This window comes from Lepidothrix coronata, unplaced genomic scaffold, assembly GCF_001604755.1.
Source record: "Lepidothrix coronata isolate B3197 unplaced genomic scaffold, Lepidothrix_coronata-1.0 Scaffold23, whole genome shotgun sequence".
NCBI lineage: Eukaryota > Metazoa > Chordata > Aves > Passeriformes > Pipridae > Lepidothrix > Lepidothrix coronata.
In genome coordinates, this window is record NW_016690203.1 from 865,021 (window position 1) to 888,448 (window position 23,428).

General features: G+C 37.7%; 1 protein-coding gene across 1 annotated transcript; it reads right to left on the reverse strand.

Annotated features, from left to right (window-relative positions):
• Positions 1 to 6,650: 6,650 nt before the first annotated feature.
• Positions 6,651 to 23,115, reverse strand: EEF1E1 (eukaryotic translation elongation factor 1 epsilon 1). The gene is made up of 4 exons (XM_017808641.1): positions 22,972 to 23,115; positions 20,782 to 20,982; positions 14,324 to 14,419; positions 6,651 to 7,315 (listed from the first exon to the last, which is right to left on the reverse strand). The coding sequence occupies exons 1-4, from the start codon at positions 23,068 to 23,070 to the stop codon at positions 7,175 to 7,177; spliced, it is 537 nt and encodes a 178-aa protein (XP_017664130.1). The 5' UTR covers positions 23,071 to 23,115; the 3' UTR covers positions 6,651 to 7,174.
• Positions 23,116 to 23,428: the final 313 nt, after the last annotated feature.

A 23,428-nucleotide genomic window follows, 5' to 3' on the forward strand; every position in this document is an offset into this window, starting at 1 on the left:
TTGTTGAAACTATCTACTCCAAAATCAGTCAAAATACAGTTAGAATCTGTTTAAATAAGAAAATGCATCTCACACTGGGAAGTGTTCAATACTTAACTAACATTATTACTAAATTCAGTATAAATACATAATCTAAAAGTCTTTCACTCCTCCACTGTTTTGTAGTCTGTAAATATTAATTAGACAATTAGCACACAAAGAATTATTTAAAAAATAGTTCCCTTCCACATTATTTTTTTTCACCCCAAAGTAACCACCTCTTGCAACCTATAGATTAGTATTTATATTTTCCCATAAATATAAGCACATAAAGCACATAAGCAACTGACAATTACCATTAGATTACACTAGTGCTCATATATTAATAATATCTGTAGGATATTCCAGCTGGCTCCATCATCACTAATAATTTGAGGTAGAATTGTTGAAATGTTAATTTTATCCCTTTCCTCTGCCTAGCTGCCATCCTTTTGTAGTGTCTCTCTCAGACAAGTTATTTCCCCCTCTAAGCTCTATGCTCCAGCTTTTTATTTGTTAAGGAGGAAATCCTGTAGTTAAGGGGCTTTGCAACTACTGCATTTCTAGGAAACAGTTCTTACATCATGAATAATGTCAGGTTTGGCATTATGGGAATGAAACAAGAGCAAATCCTGTGACAAACAACTGCATTGGTTTCTAGGACTACTGTCCTGAAACCATTCCTCCTTTGTTTGAATAGTTGTGTTTTTAAAGAATATGCTTTATTGTTGCATTTATGTCTGTTTTGTTGTGTGTCCCCCCCCCCCCCCCCCCCCCCCCCCCCCCTGCCCCATCAAGCTTATTTTCAAAACATATTCAAAAAAATTAAGGAGGACTTAAAGAGGTGATGGCTATAAAAAGACAATACTTGTGGAGCCCCTAACGTGTCAGTTTGTAGAAAGTAGTCATCAAGTCACAAAAATATGGAAATAGCTATGGCTTGGAGCATGAAAATCAACATATGTAGTCATCATGTATTTTTTTGGAAGATAGGCTAAACAACCTCTGTCACTTTTGCCGTGCAATGGAACCCACTTTCTCTTTTAGGGATCACCCTGCCACTTCCCATTAGCGTTAGCAGCACTCTGAATTGCAAAATCTTCAGATGAACGTGCCGAGTCCTGTCATTTTCCCCACAGGCTGTCTAGCAATGATAATCCACTAAAGTATTATTTCATCCAAGTGGCGGTGTCCGAGTCAAATGCCGGCAACAGGCAGGGAAACCCAAACCTGTTGAGGCAGACATCTGCCCAGATGGGAGGAATTGGAGCGACGGCCCTTAAGAGGGCAAGGCGGGGGACATACTTTGCGCCAGCAGAATAAGTCCATGGGCTGCACCCGTGATGGGAGACCAAGACCACGATCATGATGGCTGGAAGTTTGCGGGCTGCGATGCCAATGCTGGCCAAAGCAGGCCCGGGGCTGCGCTGTTTGGAGGAGTGCCTTGTCAGATTAGCCGTGCGGCTACTGTAGTTGATGCTCAACCTGTACGGACAGGCCTGCCAGGCAAAAACTGCTCAGGCAGATGATGCTAGGGAGGACAAAAATTATCCACCGCAAGACTAAGAAGACAGATGACACCCAGCAGGAACAGCAAGCCAAATCTGCAGAATCCACAATGCAGCTGGCTAGCCCGAGGCCACCTGCCTCTTTGAAGAGGAACAGACATCACCTACGAGCTGTCAAATTAGATCACCAGCCTGAAAATGCTGAAAGAGATTTAGTTCCTCCAACAGAGGAGGGAAAGTTTAATAGATGAAAATTTTCCTAAAGGGGCCAAGGTAGTGTGGGAGGGGAAAGGGGAATCCTTCAGATGCAGCAACAATGAAAAATTACTCACCTCCTGCCTGCCTGTAGAGTGGGAGATGGGATACGTGGTGTTCCGTGGCAGCTGTGGTGGCTGTAGTCACTACCAGCATGGAAAATAAAGGCCACGCCTGCAGGAATGTGCACAGAGTAGCAACAACTAATGCTTGCTGCAAAATCAATCCCCCTCCCAAATCTGTGGTATCTTTATATATTGCCCTGGAGCTGGGCTCTGAAGTACTATAAATTTAACATTCAAGACATGCAGCAGTAGGGTACAAAGACCCAGTCTCGATCTGAAAGCTTGGAGCAGCAAGAGGTGCGTGATGGCATTTCCTCTCACATTTCTTTTGCAATAAAATTCAAGCACAAAAATTCCCCCCACATAATACAATTCAATTTTGATAAATCAAAAAAAAAAAATAGGATTACCAAGTGAGTAAGCATGTGCTCAGGTGTATGGTGAATATGAAACCTGGTGTTTCCATCAGGGACAGCAGCAGCATGATCCAATTATAGATGCAAAGAAGAAATACTGCTCCTAGGGGGAAAATATTAAATGTAGCAATCCATTAAGCAGCTGCATCATTGCAATTACACTTTGAAGTTAAAGACTGTGAAACACACCAAAGATTAAAAGAAGTGATAAGATTAAAAACCGAAAGGGGAAAAAAAAAAACAAATAGGCCTACTGATCCCTCTTCCTAGCAAAAAAAAAATCAAAAAAAGTTAGAAAAAATTACATACTAGGTTCTCTATACACATACAATTAGAAAATCAATTCATGGCTATATCAAGCAAATTTACTTGGAGAAAAATGTACTCCCAATTTCAGCATTCATGTAGCAGACAACCCACAAATCACCTGCAGAGATGCAAACAGATCAGAAAGAATATGAACCAGACTTTTGAATAGAAGAGCTTACATTGAATTTCTTGATAATTTTACAGTCCTATTCCTTTATTTCCATCTTTCTCAGCTAGTATCTTTTTACATACTTTGTTCCAAATCAACAGCACTGACAAGCAGATTTTTTATCATCTGTTGTCTTTTAACTGAGAATAAAGATACCCAAGTTCTACTGCCTCTTCATCTATAATGTTACTTGGGTGCATTTAATGGACAAAAGCACCTGAGTCGCATTTTCATATGAAATAGTTAATATAAGGGACTGTCTTATTTGAATTGCAAAGTACATCTATATTGCACCTTACTTAGAGCCACAGTTCCCTGTAATAACTCAGGATCACACCCACACTGAAGAGTCTAGATTAGTCTTCCATCAGCTATAACTGAAATTAATGTGTGTGTGTGTAAGAGATAAAGAAACTAATGTTGAAGAATTATTTAATAAAAGTACTCTGAGGAGCTGTAACACCTACTAGGAAGTTTAAGATGTACCTCACAAAAAACAGGCTCCCTATTTCTAGGCCTATGTGCTTCCAAAGATTCAGGCAATAGTACGAAATTCCTGGGAGAAAGGCTACTCAATTTAAAAATATGTTGAAGAGGGTGGGGTAGGCTATAGAAAAGGATTACAAAATAAAAAATATTAGAAGTATGTGAAAATATCATCCCTTACAGGCAAACAACTAAGACTTCACTGGCAAAAGTTACACATACAATCTCTGGCAATTTAATAGTTGCAAATCTCCTGAAAGCAAGTACTTGCTGTGGTTGATTGGACTGTTTGATTGGACTGTTTTAATTTTAAACTAGAAGTAGTATCTCCTAACATGTTTTCTCTGTATAAAAAATATGATGCCAACCTGGTAGGTAAATCAACAGGAACTTGAAAGAAAACATGTTGTACATTTAAGTTATCATAAATAATTTCTGTACAGTTTTGCTGATGAAAAGCCTATACTTTGGTCCATTTGAATGGTCAGAATTTCTTAGTACCCACGTCTAAACTGGAACTATTGGTTTTTTTTGTTCAGAGTAATCTTTCCAAATTTCTTATTTCTACTCACTCTTTTCTAATCCCATATGAAACCTGAATTTTCTTGTAAGTCACTGTCGCTCAGTTATAAGCCTCAGAGCAATAAATACCCCTACAGACTTCAGAAGTCAACATGAACTCTCACTTAAAAATGAAATTATTACACATACAAAGAAAACTAAAAATCATCAGCACAGTCCTAACATATCTGATGCAAAACTCAAACACCTGTTTCAACCTGGCCTGTCTGCAAGCAGTCATCTTGGCATTAAGAGGAAAAAGACAAGTCAAAGTGGTTAAGTGTAAGATTTCACTGAACACTTAAAATGATCATATTTATTTCACTGTTGAATTCTTCAGTTGCTGAAAGGTTGTCATGCAGCACTATCTCACCATATGGCAACAACCTCAAGTCCCAGAGGCACATACTTAAAAGACCATAACACGTCAGGCCCCTTGAATAAATTAGAACAATTATGCAAAATAATAATACTGCAATGATGAGATACATTAACAAATGAAAGCGTTGCTGATCATGAAATGCTGTGAAAATAAATTTCACACATCACTGTGGTCATCATCATGATCAAACTGCTAAGCAACAGAAGTGAAACATCACAGTGCCCTTCAGCAACTGAAGTTTTAAGAAAGGAGAAAGGGGTTGTGAGGGAAGAAAGTCACTTTTGCTAACGTTCAGTGAAAGTATAATAAAATATTACAGAAAGATAGGTGGAAGTACTGTTAAAAACAGCCGAAGATTTGCCCATGCACACCCTTTATACCATCGATGGTAATTTGAAAGCTCACGCTACAGTACACTTCGTCTGTATAAATTACAAAGTATAATTGTAAAAAATGTACCCCATACACTCTCAGATAGACTCAGCTACATTTGTGTGATTTCTCAGAACTTCTTTTACAGATTTAGTTGTCCTTGATCAAAAGGCATTAGACAGAAAGGGGGAGATGGCAGAAAAATCAATACCATCTGGTTTTCCCAGTTATCTCTCTAAAGGCAAAGTCTTCATTCTTCTTTGCTTTTAACCCTCTATCCCTTTAAGTTTCTCTGTGCAGGAGAGAGAAAATTGAAATATGCTCAAGTCACCATATGATAATGGTGATTGTGAAGAGTTAAATATTACTAATCCAATTCTAAACATTTCATCTTTCTGCTAGGTGAAATTTTTTTAATAGTATTTCAGAAGCAAGTAACACTTCTGTTCTACACCAGAGAAAATAAAACTGGCACAAGAGGCTAGGGGATACTGCAGCAGCAGCATGTAGGCAACTTGAGAAATCCCAATACTTGGAAACAGCAGCTATTTGGGATTAAAAAAAAAGACACTTTGTAGCAACATCTATACAAAACTTGCCTGAAAAGATGACAGTATTGTTTTCAGCAGTATTTAGCTCTGGTTGCAATTCAGTTGTCTCAGCTGTAACATAAGCTGCTGTTCTCACAGAGGACGACTTGCACATACACGTTACAAAACACAAATAATTCTCACTTGGAATAGCATAGATAAAAACAACAAATCTGTAAGATGAATGTGAAACTTCCCTAAACCCTGAACAAATGCACTGATGATTCACACCCATGCTCCCCTTCTGCAACAGAAAACAGCTCATTATAGTAGAATGGAGTAGAAGTGTAGGTATTTTTCTAAGTCTTGCCATCACTTGGTCCCACACATAATTGAGGGGAAAAGCAAACTCACTTGTATACATAATACTAGGTAGCAAATATTTGAATAAATTGGGAATTAAGAGTGCAAGCACTGACAGCTAACACCTGAAGCTTTCAGGTAGTCAAATGCAAAAAATTTGGATTGTGAAGTCTCTAACGTATGTTTGTACTAAAGCCCACTCCACGATTCTCAAACAGATCTCAAGATTTCAGCGAGATCTGTGTAAGTACAGAAGGTGAGCTTCTGAATAGCAAGGAACAAGACTATCTAACATGAGACAAGGCAGAAGCAGAGATTTAAGCCCCCTGGAAAATGGTGAGAAATTTCTGGAATTAAGTATTTTCACTGTAAATGTAACTTGGTGTACCTTTAAGCCCTCTATAAAAATTACACATATATAGAAAACACTTATTAGAGCCCAGAATTGTCCTGGTTATGCTTACCCTTACAATTTTCTTGTGTTCACTTGTGTGTCAGGATGTATTTTAATTATCTACCCATCTTTTTTTTTTTTTTTAAAGGACTTGTAACATTCAAAATGCTCAAACATCTATCCAAGATAGCTTTGTATTTATATTTACTTGGTGGGAAGTTCCTAAAGTAGCACACAAGTTAAGACTAAAGAATGTACAAGCGAAGTTGTCTGCTAAACCCTGTTGTAGAAACCAACACAGAAGTCAATTTATCAATTAAAATATAATTTTTTTCTTTCATGTGTTAAAAGAAATGTTAACTGAACTGTGCAGAAGATATTTAACCAATTAAAGTTAGCACTCTTAAATTTGTTAAAAATGAAGGGACCACATTCTACAGTTAAATGATCTGTCCAAATGTGTGACTCAACAAGAGTCTTGCTGTTTTTAAAACCAACTTTAAACACTGCAAGTGAACTTGACAGACCAGCTTATTATCTTATCTTAAGCTGAGGTTTTTTGGTTGGTTTTGTTGAGGTGGGGTGTGGGTGGGTTTTTTTGGCTGGTTTTTTACAATCTTGAACTTGCGTTCACGCTTGTGTAAAAAATGAAGTGAAGCACACACAAAATCTCTAAGAACACTAACCTTTCTACTCTGAAAGAAAATGCTTCTAGAATCAAAACAGTATAGCACAAAATGAAGTAGGAAGTGAACTAACTTTTTAAAATCTTCATATTCCTAACTGAATAAAAACTAGAAAGTTTCACAGCCAAATTAAAACTACAGTTTTAAAATAATTTATTCAGTCACATAAATACTTTGTAACATTTGCATGTTCCCTTTTTCACATCCTTGGCACACAATATAGCTCTTAACTTTTACAAAACTAGTGTAAACATCCATGGAAAACAAAATGAAAAGAAAGTGGGACGACATACATAAAAATTCAATAAATAGCAAAAGGAGTGGAGAATTGAAGGAAAATAACCAATTATTTCCTATAAAGATCATGTCATTACACTTAAATGTTTAATTAAAGGAACTTTAAATTTTTTTTTAAAATAGTGAATTAAAACTCAATTTCCATCTTTCTACCATTGCTGCATTTAATCAGATACATGATACAATTCTTTAGTTCAAATTCTTGAATGAACAACAGCAATTCAATGCAACTGTATTATCTGAGGCATTAACAGTTTTGGTTCACATACAGAAGGTTACAAAACAATATTTGCTACTAGTGGCTTTGGACAGTATAACTTCTAAACTCCCAAACCTCCTTCCAACACAACATTAGGATTCTCCTTAATGAGCATTTGTGTATAATCTGTTCTTGATGAAGACGACATTAGACAGATGCTGCCGGACACCTGGGTAATGCTGAATGTGGTTGAACCAACGAGACACGTTAAGGTATTTCTCCTTTTCTTGCACTGTGAGGTCCACCTGCATGGGGAATAAATACAAGGCACCAAGTAATATCAGGCACTGCATCGCTAGTGTAAAGCAAAATGAAAGTAGATAGTTTTACAAATGATTTAAACTCAAGTAAGCTGTCGCAGTCCAGCAGTACTCCATATTAGTTTCACATATTAATATTTAAGCCCCAAACATGTAAGAACTTTTAATTTACTCAAATGAACAGACCTGGAGGTGGAATATACATTTGTATGATAAAGAGGGGAAAAAAGTTTGCTGGAATTTAATGCATCTTTCTGTTGCTCGGATGAGCATACAGTATTGAGGCGTGCAGGGAAGGAGTTCCACAACACGCACAACCCTTTCACGTTAATTTAGAAGACAGACAGTATCGTCTCACAGACAAACTGACTACTTTGTGTTTCCAGGTGTATTGTAAGTACAGGAGTAAGTTTTTTTCAAGCAATTTGAGACTGGATAGGTAATTGGAAGTTGTTTTATATGACTATTGCCTAATATGGCATAGTTACTAAGAATCAGCATAGTTTAACACTTAACTGTTGAGATGTACTAGCTCACATTATTAAGATAGCAGTGGCATGATTCAAATTACCACAGTAAAACAAACTGGAAACCTGTCCATGCTTCATAAAAATATATGAAGTACTATCACCTAGTCCTACAGTTTGAGATCTTGTTGTTCACGAGAGTTCTCAAGTTAAGAGCACAGTTACCTGCTTATTTCAACCCAGATCTAAATAGCTGCAAAATTAGTCAGGAAGAAGTTTCCAACTATCACACACAATCATTGCAACAACACCTTGCTACAGGAATTGTGGCTAATATACATGCAGAACTTCAAGCCTACCTTTAATCAGAGGGCTGGCTCAGATAAAGTCATCTACAGTTACAGATCCAAACTCCACCTTTAAAAGTCTTGTAAGTTCAGGTCAGCAGCATCCTCAAAGCTTCACTAAAAAGTCCGTAATTCCTTCAGTCTTTCAAGCCAGCTGAAGAAGATCTATTCCCATCCTGTATCACCTGTATTACTATTCTACTATTCCTTGATTAGCAATTTTATCTCTCCTTATGGTTTTGTAATCAAGTTAGTTTATCAGTTTAGATAATTATCATTAACAATCCTCACATTAACCTACTACAACTGAATTACAAATGGGGTAGTCCTCAAAACAGCCTACAAAACCTACATCAAGAACAAAATGATCTTCACATTAACTACCCTATTTTATCTCATCAATACTGAAACCAGTCAGCGCGGGATTAACCTCATTTCATTTTCAGTTAGCCAAGTTTAACTTAACTTAAGTCTTGACAATGCCTGCAGTCAATTAAAAAGGGCACATCTGTAGAGGACACTTTTAACAGAAAATCGCTACCCACACATGCCTAATATTTTTCCAAGTTTAGATTTCTAAAACTACCCAAGGTTAATCCTCTCCTCAAAAGCTAAACAGATGGCATATTCCTTATGCTTTGTTCTATAAATTCTAGATTGTATGGATGCTGCAGGTTCATTCCAAATTTGGTCTTGGGCACAGGACAGCTAGAAACAAATCTGTTTCAACAAACTTTAGATCCCAGTGAGAACTATACATACTCACTCAGCTGTACGAGTGAAAAGCTGCTGTTTAAAACCAAGCCTCATGTTAAATTTGACCTTGTGACACACCAGCCTTTCGATTTCAAGCGCTGCCTTTAGCATTTGCTACTTCTCCTAGCTGTTCTCTCACACAGCCCAGCACTCGACTTAGAAGATTTAAATGTGTAGCAGGAAAAAGAAAATAAGGAAATATACTGGAAAATGAACCAATGGAAATATACCAAGGAAGAATTCAAGGAGCTGCAGGAAGGAATTCTAAACTAATGGCACATGCCATTAAAGCTCTATTAACAGGAAGTTAAGAACACAGTAACTGTGGCAACAACCAAAAAGCAGAGATCTTGCAGCTGCTCCTAAACCCAAGTAGCTCCTCTTCCTATAGAACTTACCTGCCTACAAGTGGGGCACTACACATGTATTTCCACAACACATTCTGCAGTTTTGAACTGTTATGAACCTCAGTTCAGGCAGTAGGAGAAAATCTGCTTTTCTTGCTGCTGGCAAGGAAATGTAAATACTATTCCTACAGCTGTATAGTCTGATAGAAATGCAAAGAAAAATCAATTAAAATCAGCCACATTTTTTCTGATCTAGAAATATAAGAGTTATTTGAATTAGGTAAGTGGAAGAGAATAACCCTAATAAGTGAGAAAAAAATTGTCCAGAATTTTACAAACAAAAAGTGGAAGCTATTAAAATATAACACCGAGTATTTCACAAATTGCCTGAGTTTCTGCAAGTGCTGTATATTCAGGACCAAAATAAAAAGGCAGTACCATTTAAGGGAAGATGCTTTTGATCATCTGCAGTGCATTATAATTAATGGTAGTAGGAAGCTGATGTTTGATATGAAGCTGTAGAACCATTAGCAAGGTAACACAGAGAATGAAAAGAACAATGTGGGTACTCTAAGGCCATCTAAAATTACTCAAAGTGAAGAAAAAGTATTAAAGTATAAGCAGACACTAAAAGGCTGACACTTTAAGTTCCTTGAGATTACAATACCCTTTTTCAAAGTCTTTAATCGGTAAGCACTTGGTTATGAAAATGCTGAACCAAACTTTAGGTTTTGAAGCAGATACAGTATTTCCTCCCCATAATTTTTCACTGAAAATATTCAATCTTTACATTTCTCCAATGTAAATCAACGATGTCTGGAAAACTAGTCCTCTTTCATTCTGTTAGCATAGTGAAAAAACATCTGAAGGGCAAAACAGACAGCTACTCTAATAATAAAACCCCTTTTTGTACTCTAGGCACAACAAGCAAGATATTTTTACTTATTTACATAATGTACTATATCAGTGAAATATATTAAAAAGCACTTTGTGGCATGCTCTACTTTTTACTCAGAACATAACTCTTAGGTTAATTGTTTAGAGATCACTTCCATGGCATTTTTTACAACATTTTGTTAGATGGGTATTTTCTGTTCTTCCTCATTAAATTAGACAATTCCCCCAAGTTAAGAAAGGCTGCTGTTCTGCTGTTATAATAATTATTTGCTATTAAAGCAATTATTTTAATAGCAAAGAAGCAGACACTCAATTTGACAGGCTTTTTTTTTCCATGACACAAAAAAAAAGAAAAAAGTCTTGTTCTTCCACCACAAAGCTCACAAAGGGGAACCAAGGTGGTCATCATATAATGCAACTCTAAGAACTGCTGCAAGGGCTATAAATACACAAGCTTTAATTATATTTGCTTTCCATAGCATTGGGGATGCAGGCATAAACTCTCATTCCCACACTCTACATGTGCACCGAAAGTCTAAAAATACATGGCTATATCTGAAGCTCTTCAGTATGAGGAAAGGCTAAGATACTATTACACTTTTTAACTTTAGCTTTTAAATATGGGAGAAAAAGACACACAGCTGGATGGTGTATTTCATGACATACATATGCTTTCACGTTGTTTTGACTATTTTACTGCTGTTAAAGGAATAGGTTTAAAAGTAAATCTTTCCTTTAAGTTAAAACTGTTTTTTTTTTTTGTAATTCAGTTGAAGAACCATTTTTAGCATCATTCTTTGGAAGGAAAGCCTCATCTCAGTACTAAAATAAGCAGCATATCAGTGAATATTAACAAAAATTCATGGTAATCTCTTTATTATGGGAAATATTCATTATGGAAAAATCCCTACAAAATAAACTACTATTGCAGTCTCATTATAGTTCACTATTAGTAGTTGTGACTCAAGGAGAACAGCTTAGTTTGTTTTGTACTCGACTGTTTTTGATTTGACCCCAAAATTTTGACTGAGGCTTCTTCTTCCATCTGCACATATAAATTTCACCCATAAGTTATTTTCCTGACCTTATTAAAAAAATTTTGAAGTCAGACATACAGATTTGAGACCACTTCTTTGGTTCTGACAACTTTTTGAAGTACAAAAGCAGATCAATCTTCATATTGATTATTTCTCTTAAAATAGAACTGGACTTCTGCTGTTCAAAAATACTTAAGAATAAAGACACGGATTTTTTTTTTATAATTTTAAATAAAAAAACAGATATGAAAACAAGTTTATTATCATAGGGGGAATTTAATGTTTACTGATTGCCCGAGCTATCCTCAAGCAATGCTTCCAAATTCATGTTTTCTCTGCAATCTGTGCTTTAACCTAGTGGAACTTCATTGTTCGTCATATTTATCCACATATATATTTAAGCAATTTAAGTCTCTTTAAGACAACAATATTTATATTACATACATAGAGACATCAATTACATATGACAAAGTAGATCACATTGACTGAAAAGGCAGTATCAAGCACTGATTAAAATACTAATTATTTTGCCACAACGTGGATTTTTAAACACATTGTACTATTGTACTTAATAATACTTATTAAGATAACTAGAACGGACAAGGAGAATGAAAGAAAAGCACCCAACTGCAGAATTAAGAGTTGCTGCTGGTCAGTAGACAAACTCAGCTAGTCAGCTCAAATGGACGAGCCTGGACAGTAAAGAATCAGACTCCAGAACTCTCCCTGGATTATGGGAAAGCAAAATGAAGATGGAAGGAGTGAATGAATACAAAGACACGTTATCTGTACTCAGGAACACTAAGAAAGGAAGATGATACCACAAGCGAAGAACTGAGCAAAAGGATTGGTTGGTCTTAAAAACCTTTCCAGTGAAACGTGCATCAGAAGGATTTTAAAGTTTTACTACTTGGCTTATTGATTATGATATGTCGGTAATATTTCCAGTATTCTATTGCTAATGTCTGTGTCAGCATCACAGTTAGTTAATCAAAAGTGCAGAGATTAGACTTAAAGGTCATTATCAGCAACATTTTCAGATCAATTTTCTAGACAACTTGATGGACAGCAAGATCTGTCGGTCTCCCCATGTCTCCCATTTTTACCTCCTTGCTTAAAGGATTACAGGAAACATTTATTGATATTTTGCATAATTTGGCTGAAGCAGTGGTGGATATGACCAACTGCTGCCCTGGACCACATCGCATGAAGAGACACAGCAACTCTTCCTGTCTCCCTCATAAAGCTCAGGGCAGAGCAGCAGTCCTGGATGTACTCTCTTCTCATTACAGGGAAAATAAAAATAATTAAAAAAAATTAAAATCACAGGATTCTACAGTTCAAGATCTTACCTATATAGTTAAGTACTAATATGAATCAATTCTGAAAGCTTCAAAATATATGTAATTCCTAATTAATAGCTTCTAGATTTTCACATTTATTTAGGATAGTAACCTTGTTACTTGCCCTTTACACCTTTCTGATTCACCAAATTATATTCTGTGAAATCAAACATTTCAGAAACAGATGCTATAGTATAAACTTGTCCCAAGTAGTGTCTGGGTGGTTGCAGGCACCCAGGAGCACCAAGTCATTTGTTTTTACCATCTGTTCTATTTCCCAAAGCAATAACTTGTATCTTTTCTTCTTGATTAGGTAGTCTACTCTAGAGCAAACTCTAAATTTAAAAATGCTTGGATTTTCCCCTAAGTTTTTTAAAAAAATCTCATTTGAACTCCTACTCTCTTACAGCATATACAGTCATATTTTTAGAAGGTACTTAAGCGTTTTTTCTACATCTGCATATCATATGTGAAAGGTAACCCATTCTGACACTTTAGTCAAAACATCTATCCTGCTACTTAGGATATTTTACAAGGCAAATATGAATTAACAGAATTAATTCTAAGTGACTTACTCTAGCATGTTTTCAAAAACCTTCTGAAATGAAGCTTCCCTTTCCTCTCCTCTGCTCAACCCTCTCTCATTTGAACTTTTACTCCTGGACAGTCAAGACACAGATACATAAATTCTCCCTCACTTCTGGTAGTATTTCACAACTTGATTCCTCCTCTCCTCTGCCTCCATTCTGAAATGTAGCATTCTTCCACTCTTCTCCAAGAGCTCTGCTTTTAATTGTGTAAAAGTAACCATTCACCCAGTTGATTGAATTCACTGATTCTCAGACACATGCGCATCCGTCAGAGGCATCTTCTTCTAATTGTCCTCTCCCCCCTCACTCCCCCCCCAACCCCATGATTTTCTAATGCAAAACTGATGGATTTCATCTTCTTCCAAGAATTTAGTAGACCTTCTCCTGTAAGTCCTTTGGTTTCTTTAGCTGCACCCACTCCAGAGAATGACAATGGCTCATTTACAAACACATTCCAGCACAAAATGCAAATAATTTCTGCTGCTCTATCTTTCATTTAACACTTGGGGTTCAGAACTGAAGGTCCAATGACTTTCGAGCACTTCATGGTAACCTGAGCTGACTACAAGGAATCTCAACATCTTCCCCACTCAGGACAAACTTATTTTGCGGGGAGGCGGGGGGTGTGTTGTGTGGGTTTTTTTTCTGCTCCTAAGCACTAGCTCCCCATGCTATTTCATATTATGAATCTTTCATCAAGTATTATCATTCAAGTCTTGAAACACAAATGACAAGTTGTTATGGCTCAAACTTTTTTTATATGCATTCATCCTTCAGGAGCTTAATTTACATGCATCTGTATTCCTCTAATACTAACAAGGTTAGTACTTTCAGTTCTGACATATCCTTTCAGTTTCATTTATCTATTTCCTCATGTAATTCTGTAAGCAGTCATATTTCAGACTAGAAAAGGTAAGAATCAAACAATCAATCCTTGAAACACAGGGACAGGTATCATCCTTGCTACATTATACAGAGGAAACTAAAGCATTCTGGACATTACAGGCAATACACTTCTTCTGACAGATCCATAGCTAAATATGAAAGTATAAAACAAACAACTTAAAAATGAGTTTTATTTTTCTCTGTTCTGTTCCATAACTGTCATTGATCAATTCAGAAGGTCAACTACTACAACAATAAAATGCCCTTTAGATAAATAACGATTATGGCAGTTGTACATATAAAATTAAGGCAAGTAATGCTTACCATGATATGATGCAATCCATAGTACATCAAAATGTCTGCTAAGGTAAAAATGTTTCCTGCAAGGTAGACTTTATCTTCAAGGTGCATGTTAAGATCCTACAAAAGAAAAAGTCATTATACTGCTGTAGTATTGACTTCGTGAAACAATACATTAAGGCAATCGTTAAAAATAATAGAAACTTCCTTTGGAGACCATGCATATAAAATTAACACCAGCTTTAAATTATCCCAACTCAGCAAATGAGAAAAACAATAAAAGAAGAAAAAATTCTAGAAAGTGAGTGACAAGATAAGAAACTAAAATATCACCGTTCTTTGACAGCGAGATTAGGTAAAATTTAAATGCTGGTGTCTAAAAAAAGTGCTTTACATCTAGTCAAGTTTTGTAAATACAAGCGTAATTTATTTTAATCTGACTCCAAAGAAATATTTCCTTCCTTTTCTCTATGTCTTACCTACTTCTTATCCAATTTATGCATCTTTCTGCCCTCTACTTCCCTCTAAATAAAGAAACGTAACCACAAAGAAAATTACCTACTTGACACTGATGCCAGCTTAAGCAAGCTTTAGTTTTAAAGTATTCTTTTCAGAAGTGTACAAAACCAAGTTTCCCAGCTTCTCCTTAGATTTGGAAACTCTCCTTGTTAGTTGTGCGCTCCTCTTTTCCCCCTCAGACATCTCCTTAAGCCAACACCCCCCGAAACAGTTAGTTATGCTTAAATATAACTAACATTTTAAAAAATTTAAATTTTTCAGTCTCAATTACAGCATGCTCCATTTTAAGACAACCTTTTATTAAAAGAAATAAAAAACGTCTAGGGCAAAGAGAAGGGGGTTAATAATTAGTGAACAATTAAAAAAATTATATTTAGCCTTAAGCATGTTGCACTTTTTGTGGTTACATAATTTTACCAATATAGAGATAACCTACAGGACACATACTGAAAAAAAAATAAGACTGAAACACAAAACTGAAATAATGAGACTTTTAAGACATCTGACCTTGCATTTGCATTTGACAAGTTTGACTACATTATGCCATCTTACTGTTTCTTTGATAACCTCTTCATGACAGGACTCCTGTACTTCTGTAATATTTAAACATCCTCCTGTCTGCTTTGATTTCTTTTATTAGAGCAAATCAGGGAAAAATATTAACCCCTGCATAGTTAACATTCTGTAAGGTCAATTGCCCCTGGCTATGTAGCTTCTTTTCTTTAGACTGGTTTACTCCTTTGTTCATGTTAGTTAGCACTCAAATTACTTTAAACATGCAACTACAGTTCTGTGGAATTTCCTACACACAATGCAAAGGCAAATGCAATGTTAAGAAGAAAAAGCTTGTAGGAAGAAAAAAACCCAACAACTTAGAGATCTGTTTACTAGAAAAAAACCCCATAAACTTGTCTGTTCTGACAGAGATCTTTGACCAGCATTTTGCATTTCAACTAACCAGAAATTCCACATGCATTATAATGAAAAGTAACACCACTAGAACTATATGCCAAACTCCCATCTCTGTTCTTCTTAGCCTAGGCTATGGAATTGGGATTTTGTAAAGTAAAAAGCTCATTATCTCCAAAGACACAATTACCACAGTTATTTCCATGCTCAAAATTTTGGATTTCTGCATCAAAAAAATTACAGCATGTTAATTCTGAGTTTTATACTGTATGTGTACACTCAAAACAGTCATCAATAGAAAAAACCCTAAAACTTTAAAGGCAAAGTAAGCCATTACAGCGTGAACAATTATTTATTCTGGTTAATCAAATTTTATGAAGTCAGTTAACTGAGTAAATTAAATTTGACAAAAATGGTTTAGTCTTGTATAAATTAGCATCAGTTTACAATTTTGGTTTAGAACATGTACTTTCCTCCCATAAAACACAGACAGATATTCCTATTTCATTCTGCAAGTCAAGATAATGCAGAAGCCCCACAGTAAGTTTTCCTCCATGTGCATTAGGCACATTTAGTTAATCTTGCCTCATGGGTTATCCTTCCCATGGATGATTACATTACTGGCTAATAGCCAACTGTGCTAAAACTCCTGAAAGTCAAGTTTTCTGAAGTGACCATGGTATTAAAGTGAAACAGCGTTTCTGTCCTGCAGACTAATGAAAACACGAATATGAAACTGTATTGAATTTCTACTACATGCAGGAAATTCAGGTCTGTTAGCTGTCTTCTGTATCACTCTCTTTCATGCACTGAACACATGAAAGATGGAAGTTGCTTGTAACTATATAAACTTACTGTTGCAATCCCTCAGAAAATTCTTTCTCAAAATTTCAAACAGGTATGTGTGGCATAGCTGCAGTATGATGCACTAATATACATCGAACAACTGCAGCAATTCAAATTCCATTTTTAGGTATGAGGGCGAAAAAGCGACGTAAGAACAGACGCTGCATAATTTAAGGACTAACTGATGGATTTTCATTTGCTTGTTCTATGGAAAAAAAAAATTTGATTTACAGTCCATATCTAGCAACAGCTCAACACATCCCATCCACAGCACACTTCTGACTACCCCACATTATTCCCCACTATCTTTTAAGTATGCAATATAATTGCCTGTAATCCATTTAATCCACTAAGGCAACTGAATTGCTTCCAGTCACCGCAAGCTGGAACAGCAATCCGGATAAGCAACAGTTGCTTCTTGTGACTCAGTAGCTTACAATGGACCTACTCATACTCCGATTTTATTTTGGATATTTTGTCCACAACATCCTGCTGGTGTATATATTTCCCTTACACACAGAAGCACATCCTTTCAGTCAGCAAGATTGTCAAGGTCATTTATGCCCTAAGTGCCTTTTTATCTATCACACCATGCAAAGACAAAAAGCTGAGCACTCTCAAATGCCCCAGGAAAGCCCCTGACAATGCAGAACCCAAGAAAGGGTTTCTGCAGCCACATCCAAGAAAAACAGAACTGCACTGTTGTTGCATAGCTGTATTTTTAACTCTCATGCAACAATCTTCTGTTGAACTGGCAAACTATGAGTTACACTTGGTCTGGATAACTATTATATTCAACATACCAAGTTTCTTGTAAAAAAGAAAAATAATCAAGAAATATTGCTCCAATAATCGAAATTCAATCCTTTAACCTGTAAGCACAAAAACATATCCTGGTGCTAAAAGAAGAGGGAGAGAAGTGAACACACAAAGTTGAAGTTTAAAAGATACTTGCTGGATAAGCTTGCTAAAGCAGGTAGGCATCCCATTTAGAACTCTACCAAAAAAGAGTGTACAAGAACTGTGGATTAATGGCATGGGCAGAGCATGGATTAACCTGCTTTTTTATCTGTGGAAAGAGTAATTTTTTTCAAGCAAGCACATTAGATAGGAACTGAAGCTTTCTTATTCAGATTTCTAACTGAACTTCATGGTTACAGCCGGACAGCACAGGAGATTGGGATAAAGCTAGTTCAAGTCATGGAACACTGTTTTGCATAAGACACAAAGTAGTACACAAAAATTCTGGGTTATAATTATCATTCAGGGACCAGAGGTATCTACATTCTTGTGAATTCAAGTACAAGCTCCCAGTTATTTGGCAGATGCTGAATATGCCTGAAGACGGAGGGGGGGTGGGAGGAACATGCTCAAGTTTTACATACCTAAAATTGACAAAGCAGAGACATTAAAACCTCCTGAACAGAATTCACTAACGTCTAAGTAGCCATTTGATAGCACAAGTGTTTCACAAAGGTTCTCAATTCCTTCCCTGAGGAGTAGAAAAACTACTAGTTATCAAGCCTGACGGCGCAGTAATTTTCAGCTTTTTTTCCCCCCTATGCAGCTTGATTCACCACTAACCAAACATCAAAGAAACAAGGAAAATACTCTCTTATCCCGTGTAAAGAAGTTAACATAATGCATTGGATATTGTGCTATCACTGCTATTGACATTCATCGTTCCTACATATCTGCTATAGAACAGTCCAGAAGTATTGCTCCCATTTATTCTGTCCAGTACAGAAGCACAGATCAAAATTAGACAAAACTTCACAAGTCCATTTATTGGCCCGTTGTGAACAGTATGGCATTTGCTCTGAATAAATATAAAAAACCTGGCTGAGATGGTCTGTTTCACCATTGTTTCATGCCAAGTAATAGCTTTAGGCAACACATCAGTAAGAACAATTTAAGAACCTATTTTCCGAGGGCAAACAGATCCTTCCTGTTCAAATTAACAGACATTAAACCAGTTATTTACTGACACTTTGTAGAATCACATCACCTCAGTTAAGGGTTAAATGGAGGCAGCCTAAAGTTTATAGCAGAAGTGACTGAACTGTTTTTGGTGCAGCTTATTATAAATTGTGGCTCTAGGCTGCAACTGTCCCAAGACTGCCATTGTGTATTCCAGACACGTTGTAAAACTACAGCCTCAGACTTCCCTCCCTATTTTAGTTTTTCTTTTTTTTTAAACCGTACTCCCTTTTGGCACAGTATACTTTAATGGTAGGCTGCCTCTTCTTCTGATTAATCATAGTGGCAAGAGAACAAATTAAAAAAATCCTTAATTGCTATACTATGAAATTATTAGTGCTGGAACAATTCCACAGCAGCCCTGTGTTAAAATAAATTCTGGTTATTCAACACTTGCTAAGAAAAAAAAAAAACACAGGAAAACTTTAAAATGGTAATATCTGTTAAGCTATTTAAAAGGCAGAGATTCTCCTTCAAGTGACACTGATTGTTTCTCAGCAAGAAAATTTTGCTTTGCTTGGAAACACTTGATTTATCCACATATTTGTATTTCAATATATTGTCTTTTCTACATGGCCAGTGTTCCTAAGCCTAAAACTGAAGAGTGATACCAGCTTCAGCATAAAACTGCCCTATCTCTGCATCTGGTTTTCATACTCTAACGCAGTTCTGCAAATACTCACGTGTATGTGCTGACAATGCAGATATCACCATTGAAGCCATCAGAGCAGATGTACTTTTTGATAAGAAGACAGAAAACTTGCTTTTGGTTTTTATATGATAGAAGGGCAAGAAAGGTGAATAAAAGTTATCTATTCTCATATGGTCTTCTCACAGTTCAGAAGAAGAAAAAGCACCACAAATTCGTTTAAAAAAATGACTGAAACTATATGACACTTGTCATAAAGCTAAAGTTAAAACCCAGATTAGTCAATGTCTCCTTCAATCATGTTCAGAAAATCCCAAAGGGTAGACAGTTTTCACGTGATATTTGTAGAGTAACCATGACTGTAAAGGTTTTGATAACGTTTACACATAGAAAGTAAGAGCAGAGCTATTACAAAAAGAGAAGCAATGTAAACAAACTTATAATTAACTAATGGAAGATATTTCCCAGATGCTATGAAATCAAGATAACTCAGATTATTTGGGGTGCAAGTGAGAGAAATGGTTCTTGAGGACTTTCACCAAGTTGGTAAAGCAGACGTGATATTCCAAGTCCTCGAGATCAAGAGGGTTGTCAGCTTGAAGAGGGCAACAAAGTTTTGCTTTGCATCATTCTGAGATGCAAATCAGAGTCAAAGTAAAGTCAACCAAAGCTATTTCTAAACCCATACTGACTAGTAGGACTGAGCAGTTCAACTTTCCATCTAAAACATACTTTCAAAGTTAGAAAAAATAACCACTTTAAAAACTGAGTGAATTTCACTGCTGTTTTATACATGCCTAGTAAACAGTGCCCTTAGAAGTTAACAGTGTAAAGCAAGTTTTCTCTTCAAGTTGTTCCCACAACACTGCAAAAACACTAATTACCAGTCACGAGGAGCAAGAAGATATATAGAGTAAGTTTTACTATCTACTCCTTGCCATCTAGCTGCTCAAATAACAGGGTGACCCTTGAGATTTTCTTTTCTGCTTCCACCTGTTTAACAGGAAGTAAGTGTCAGACCGCAGGAAAAGTTTAATAACAGCAGACCAAGGTCCCCACACAAAGTACCTTGATGTAAAGGGCAGTTTTGTAGAGGCTCCTTTACGATTTCACTTTTCACACACAATTCTGTCCAATAACGACTTTTGGCATCAATGCCAATTACCACAGCATCAAGTATCGCCTGTATTCCATAACTGCCAAGTCAATAAGAACAGTTCTTAAAACAATCAGAGAAGTGTTACCTTGAAATACAAGGCCAACTCGTTTATAACCAAGGGTTTATGAAGATAATAAGAAACTGGTGTCTTACACAGGCAGCTGAACAATCTCTAAACTACATTGAACAGCCTGCTCTGCTTCATATGTTTTACAGTTTTAACTGTTTTCCCTTCTGTTTCAGCTTACTAGAAGTGAAAAGCGGCAAGCAGAATAAAAGCCAGTACTTAACAATACTGTCAAGCTTTTAGCATTTGCGTAGTTTTATTAACTGCACGTTCACACACACATTAGCGCTGTAACCTTCTTCTAGATCTAGTCACTCCAAAACTCAGTGGCAAGATAATTAAGTATTCCTTACCTTCAGAATTATTCTAGTATCTTCCTTACTTGAGCCTCCATTTACTCGAGTCACTCTGTATTCCAACCACTGCTGAACAACAGCTTTCTCTTCTGCAGTGTTCCCGAGCAGTTGCTCTTTCTTAGCCTGCCTGACAAGGTGGGCAGCAATGGTCATCAACCCTGTCAGCCCGGGGCCATTGTTGGTTTGGAGAACAGGAACCTGGAAGCGGAGACAAGAGCGTAAGACTTAACAACTCATTAAAAAAAGCCGTCCCTATATGGATAGCTACTGGTTTTTTACAGCCCCTCAAAAGGATATTTAAGGCAATAAGTCAGAATTTAGAAGCATTCATAGTAAAGGTAGTACCATCAAAACCAAGTGTATGTTTGCTTTTCACTCTCTGGGGTTTATTTTCAGTTCTTACAGAAGAACGTGAACAAAGCAAGACATCTTTAGCTCCAATTAATCAAATTCTGCCAATATTAGCCAGAAATAGTATTGTTTGTTCCAACATTGGCAGAAATCTTATTAACTGACTTTTAACTCATTCTCAAATTCAGGACTCTTCCTTAAGATGTAAAGTCAGCAGCATCCAAGTTTTCTCTGAGCAAGCAAACTGCAGTGACCACACCTCCTGAAATGCTTATTCATCCCAAATGTCCTGACAGAAGCCAGGAGCTCCCTAGTACTGTGAGGGGACAACACAACACACCTCTAGATTTAACTATGTCTTTGTTAGTGACAGCAGCACATGTCAAATTGTGGGAAAGAAAACCGAACCACTAAGTCAATAAATGAAAGAATGAATTGAAACTCACTGCAACAGACTGAAGTCCATTCAGTTATTTATGACATCGAACAACAGAAACTGATTAAAATGCAACATTTCTTTTCATTTAAAGTATCTGACCACACAGAGGAGTCTATGTTCAGACTTATTTAAACTAAGGTGCAAGCTGATACAACTACAAAAATAATTTAATGTCTTTGACTACTACTAAGGTTTTTTCTCCACTGAACATGCAGCCAGAAAAACTACAGACAGATCTAGTTACTCAATTTTTTTCAGCCTTATGCTTTACAGTAAATAGCACTAAAATACTTGTGAGGTTGCTAAATAATTAAGACAGCTTTTGCAACTTAAGGATATATATAGATATTCAGGACTCTTAATTATAAATAATCAACTAAAAAACCTCAAACTATAAGGCAACTGCACAGCTTCTTTTCTCCATCCACTTTCTCCAGGAGGGAGGATCAGGTAAAAGGCATCACAAAATTTGTGATATTCAGCCTCATTATTACATTTTTCATGCCTCAGGTGCCTCTCAAACCATGGAACTTTATGTTTCCATACAAAACTTAAAATCATCAAGACATCTAGAATCAAAGAATCATCAGGGTTGGAATAGACCTTCAAGATCATCAAGTCCAGCACTGCCACTGTAACCTCTAAACCACATCACCTGGCACTAGATCCAGATGCCTCTTAAGGGTGGTGACTCCACCACCTCCCTGGGCATCCTATTCCAATGCCTGACCACCCTAACAGTTAAATTTTTATTCTAATATCTAATCTGAATCTGTCATGTCTAAGTTTAAGGTCATTTCCTCTGATCCTCTCACTGCAGGCACGGCAGAAGAGACCGACCCCCCATCTCACTACAACCTCCTTTCAGGCAGAAGTACTTTAAAAGAACAAAATATTTAAGAGCAACAGTTCCTCACCACAGACACGATCCCAACACTAAAGCAGCATCTTTCCCCTCCCTCCATGTACTTTAACCACGCCTGCACAGACGTAACTCGCACAGGCATCAGGGAAAGGCAGAGAAAAGGAGAGCGGTGCAAGAACAGATATATTTCAAACAGACATCCCTTCCACGATACATGATGCCCTTTCCACGGGCAGAGGGATGAGGTTTCCAGAACCCACAGATAAACACACAGCGAGGGCCTACAAAATCCATAACATATGGGGGACGATGAAGGAAGTCTGGAGAAAGCACAGGCGAGATCCCGCTCAAAGAGAACACGCAGGCTGGTAACGGGGGGCCGCAGTCACCGTCGCACGGGTGCTGGGCGGGAATCGCAAGGGAGGCGAGAGGGGAAGCGCAGGGGGAAGCAGCCGTCGGGGAAGGGAGGCAAGGGACGCCATCCCACGCGCGTCGCCGCCGCCCGCTCCCGGCCCCTCCTCGCTCCCTTCACCTTCCGCTCCCCCTGGACGCCGTACTTGTTCCCGGCCGGCAGCCCCAGTAGCCGCTCCAGCAGCTCCAGCTCCGCCGCACCCGGCGCCGCCGCTGCCATCTTGAAGCGCGGTACACGCGGGAGAGGGCAGGAGGGAGGCAAGAACCGGCCGCACCATTGGCGGGCGAAGCCGCCGGGCTGCCCCAAGAAGCGCCACTGCCATTGGCTAGAAAGGCCAGGCCAGCCAATCAGGCGCCGAGAGAGGCTGCGCCTTGCAGCACCTCGGGGGCGGAAGAAGAGCGGTGGGGGTCACGGGTGGCGCATGCGCAGTCGAGCACACTCACGCGACCCACATGTCGGGCAAAGCCCGCTCTCGCCAAGCCACGCCCCCCTAGGGCGGGGCTTCAGCGAGGGGGCGGAGCCAGCTGTGCCTCCACCCCCTGACGGTCCGTGGGTGGTGGCTGGGGGGTGGTGCGCG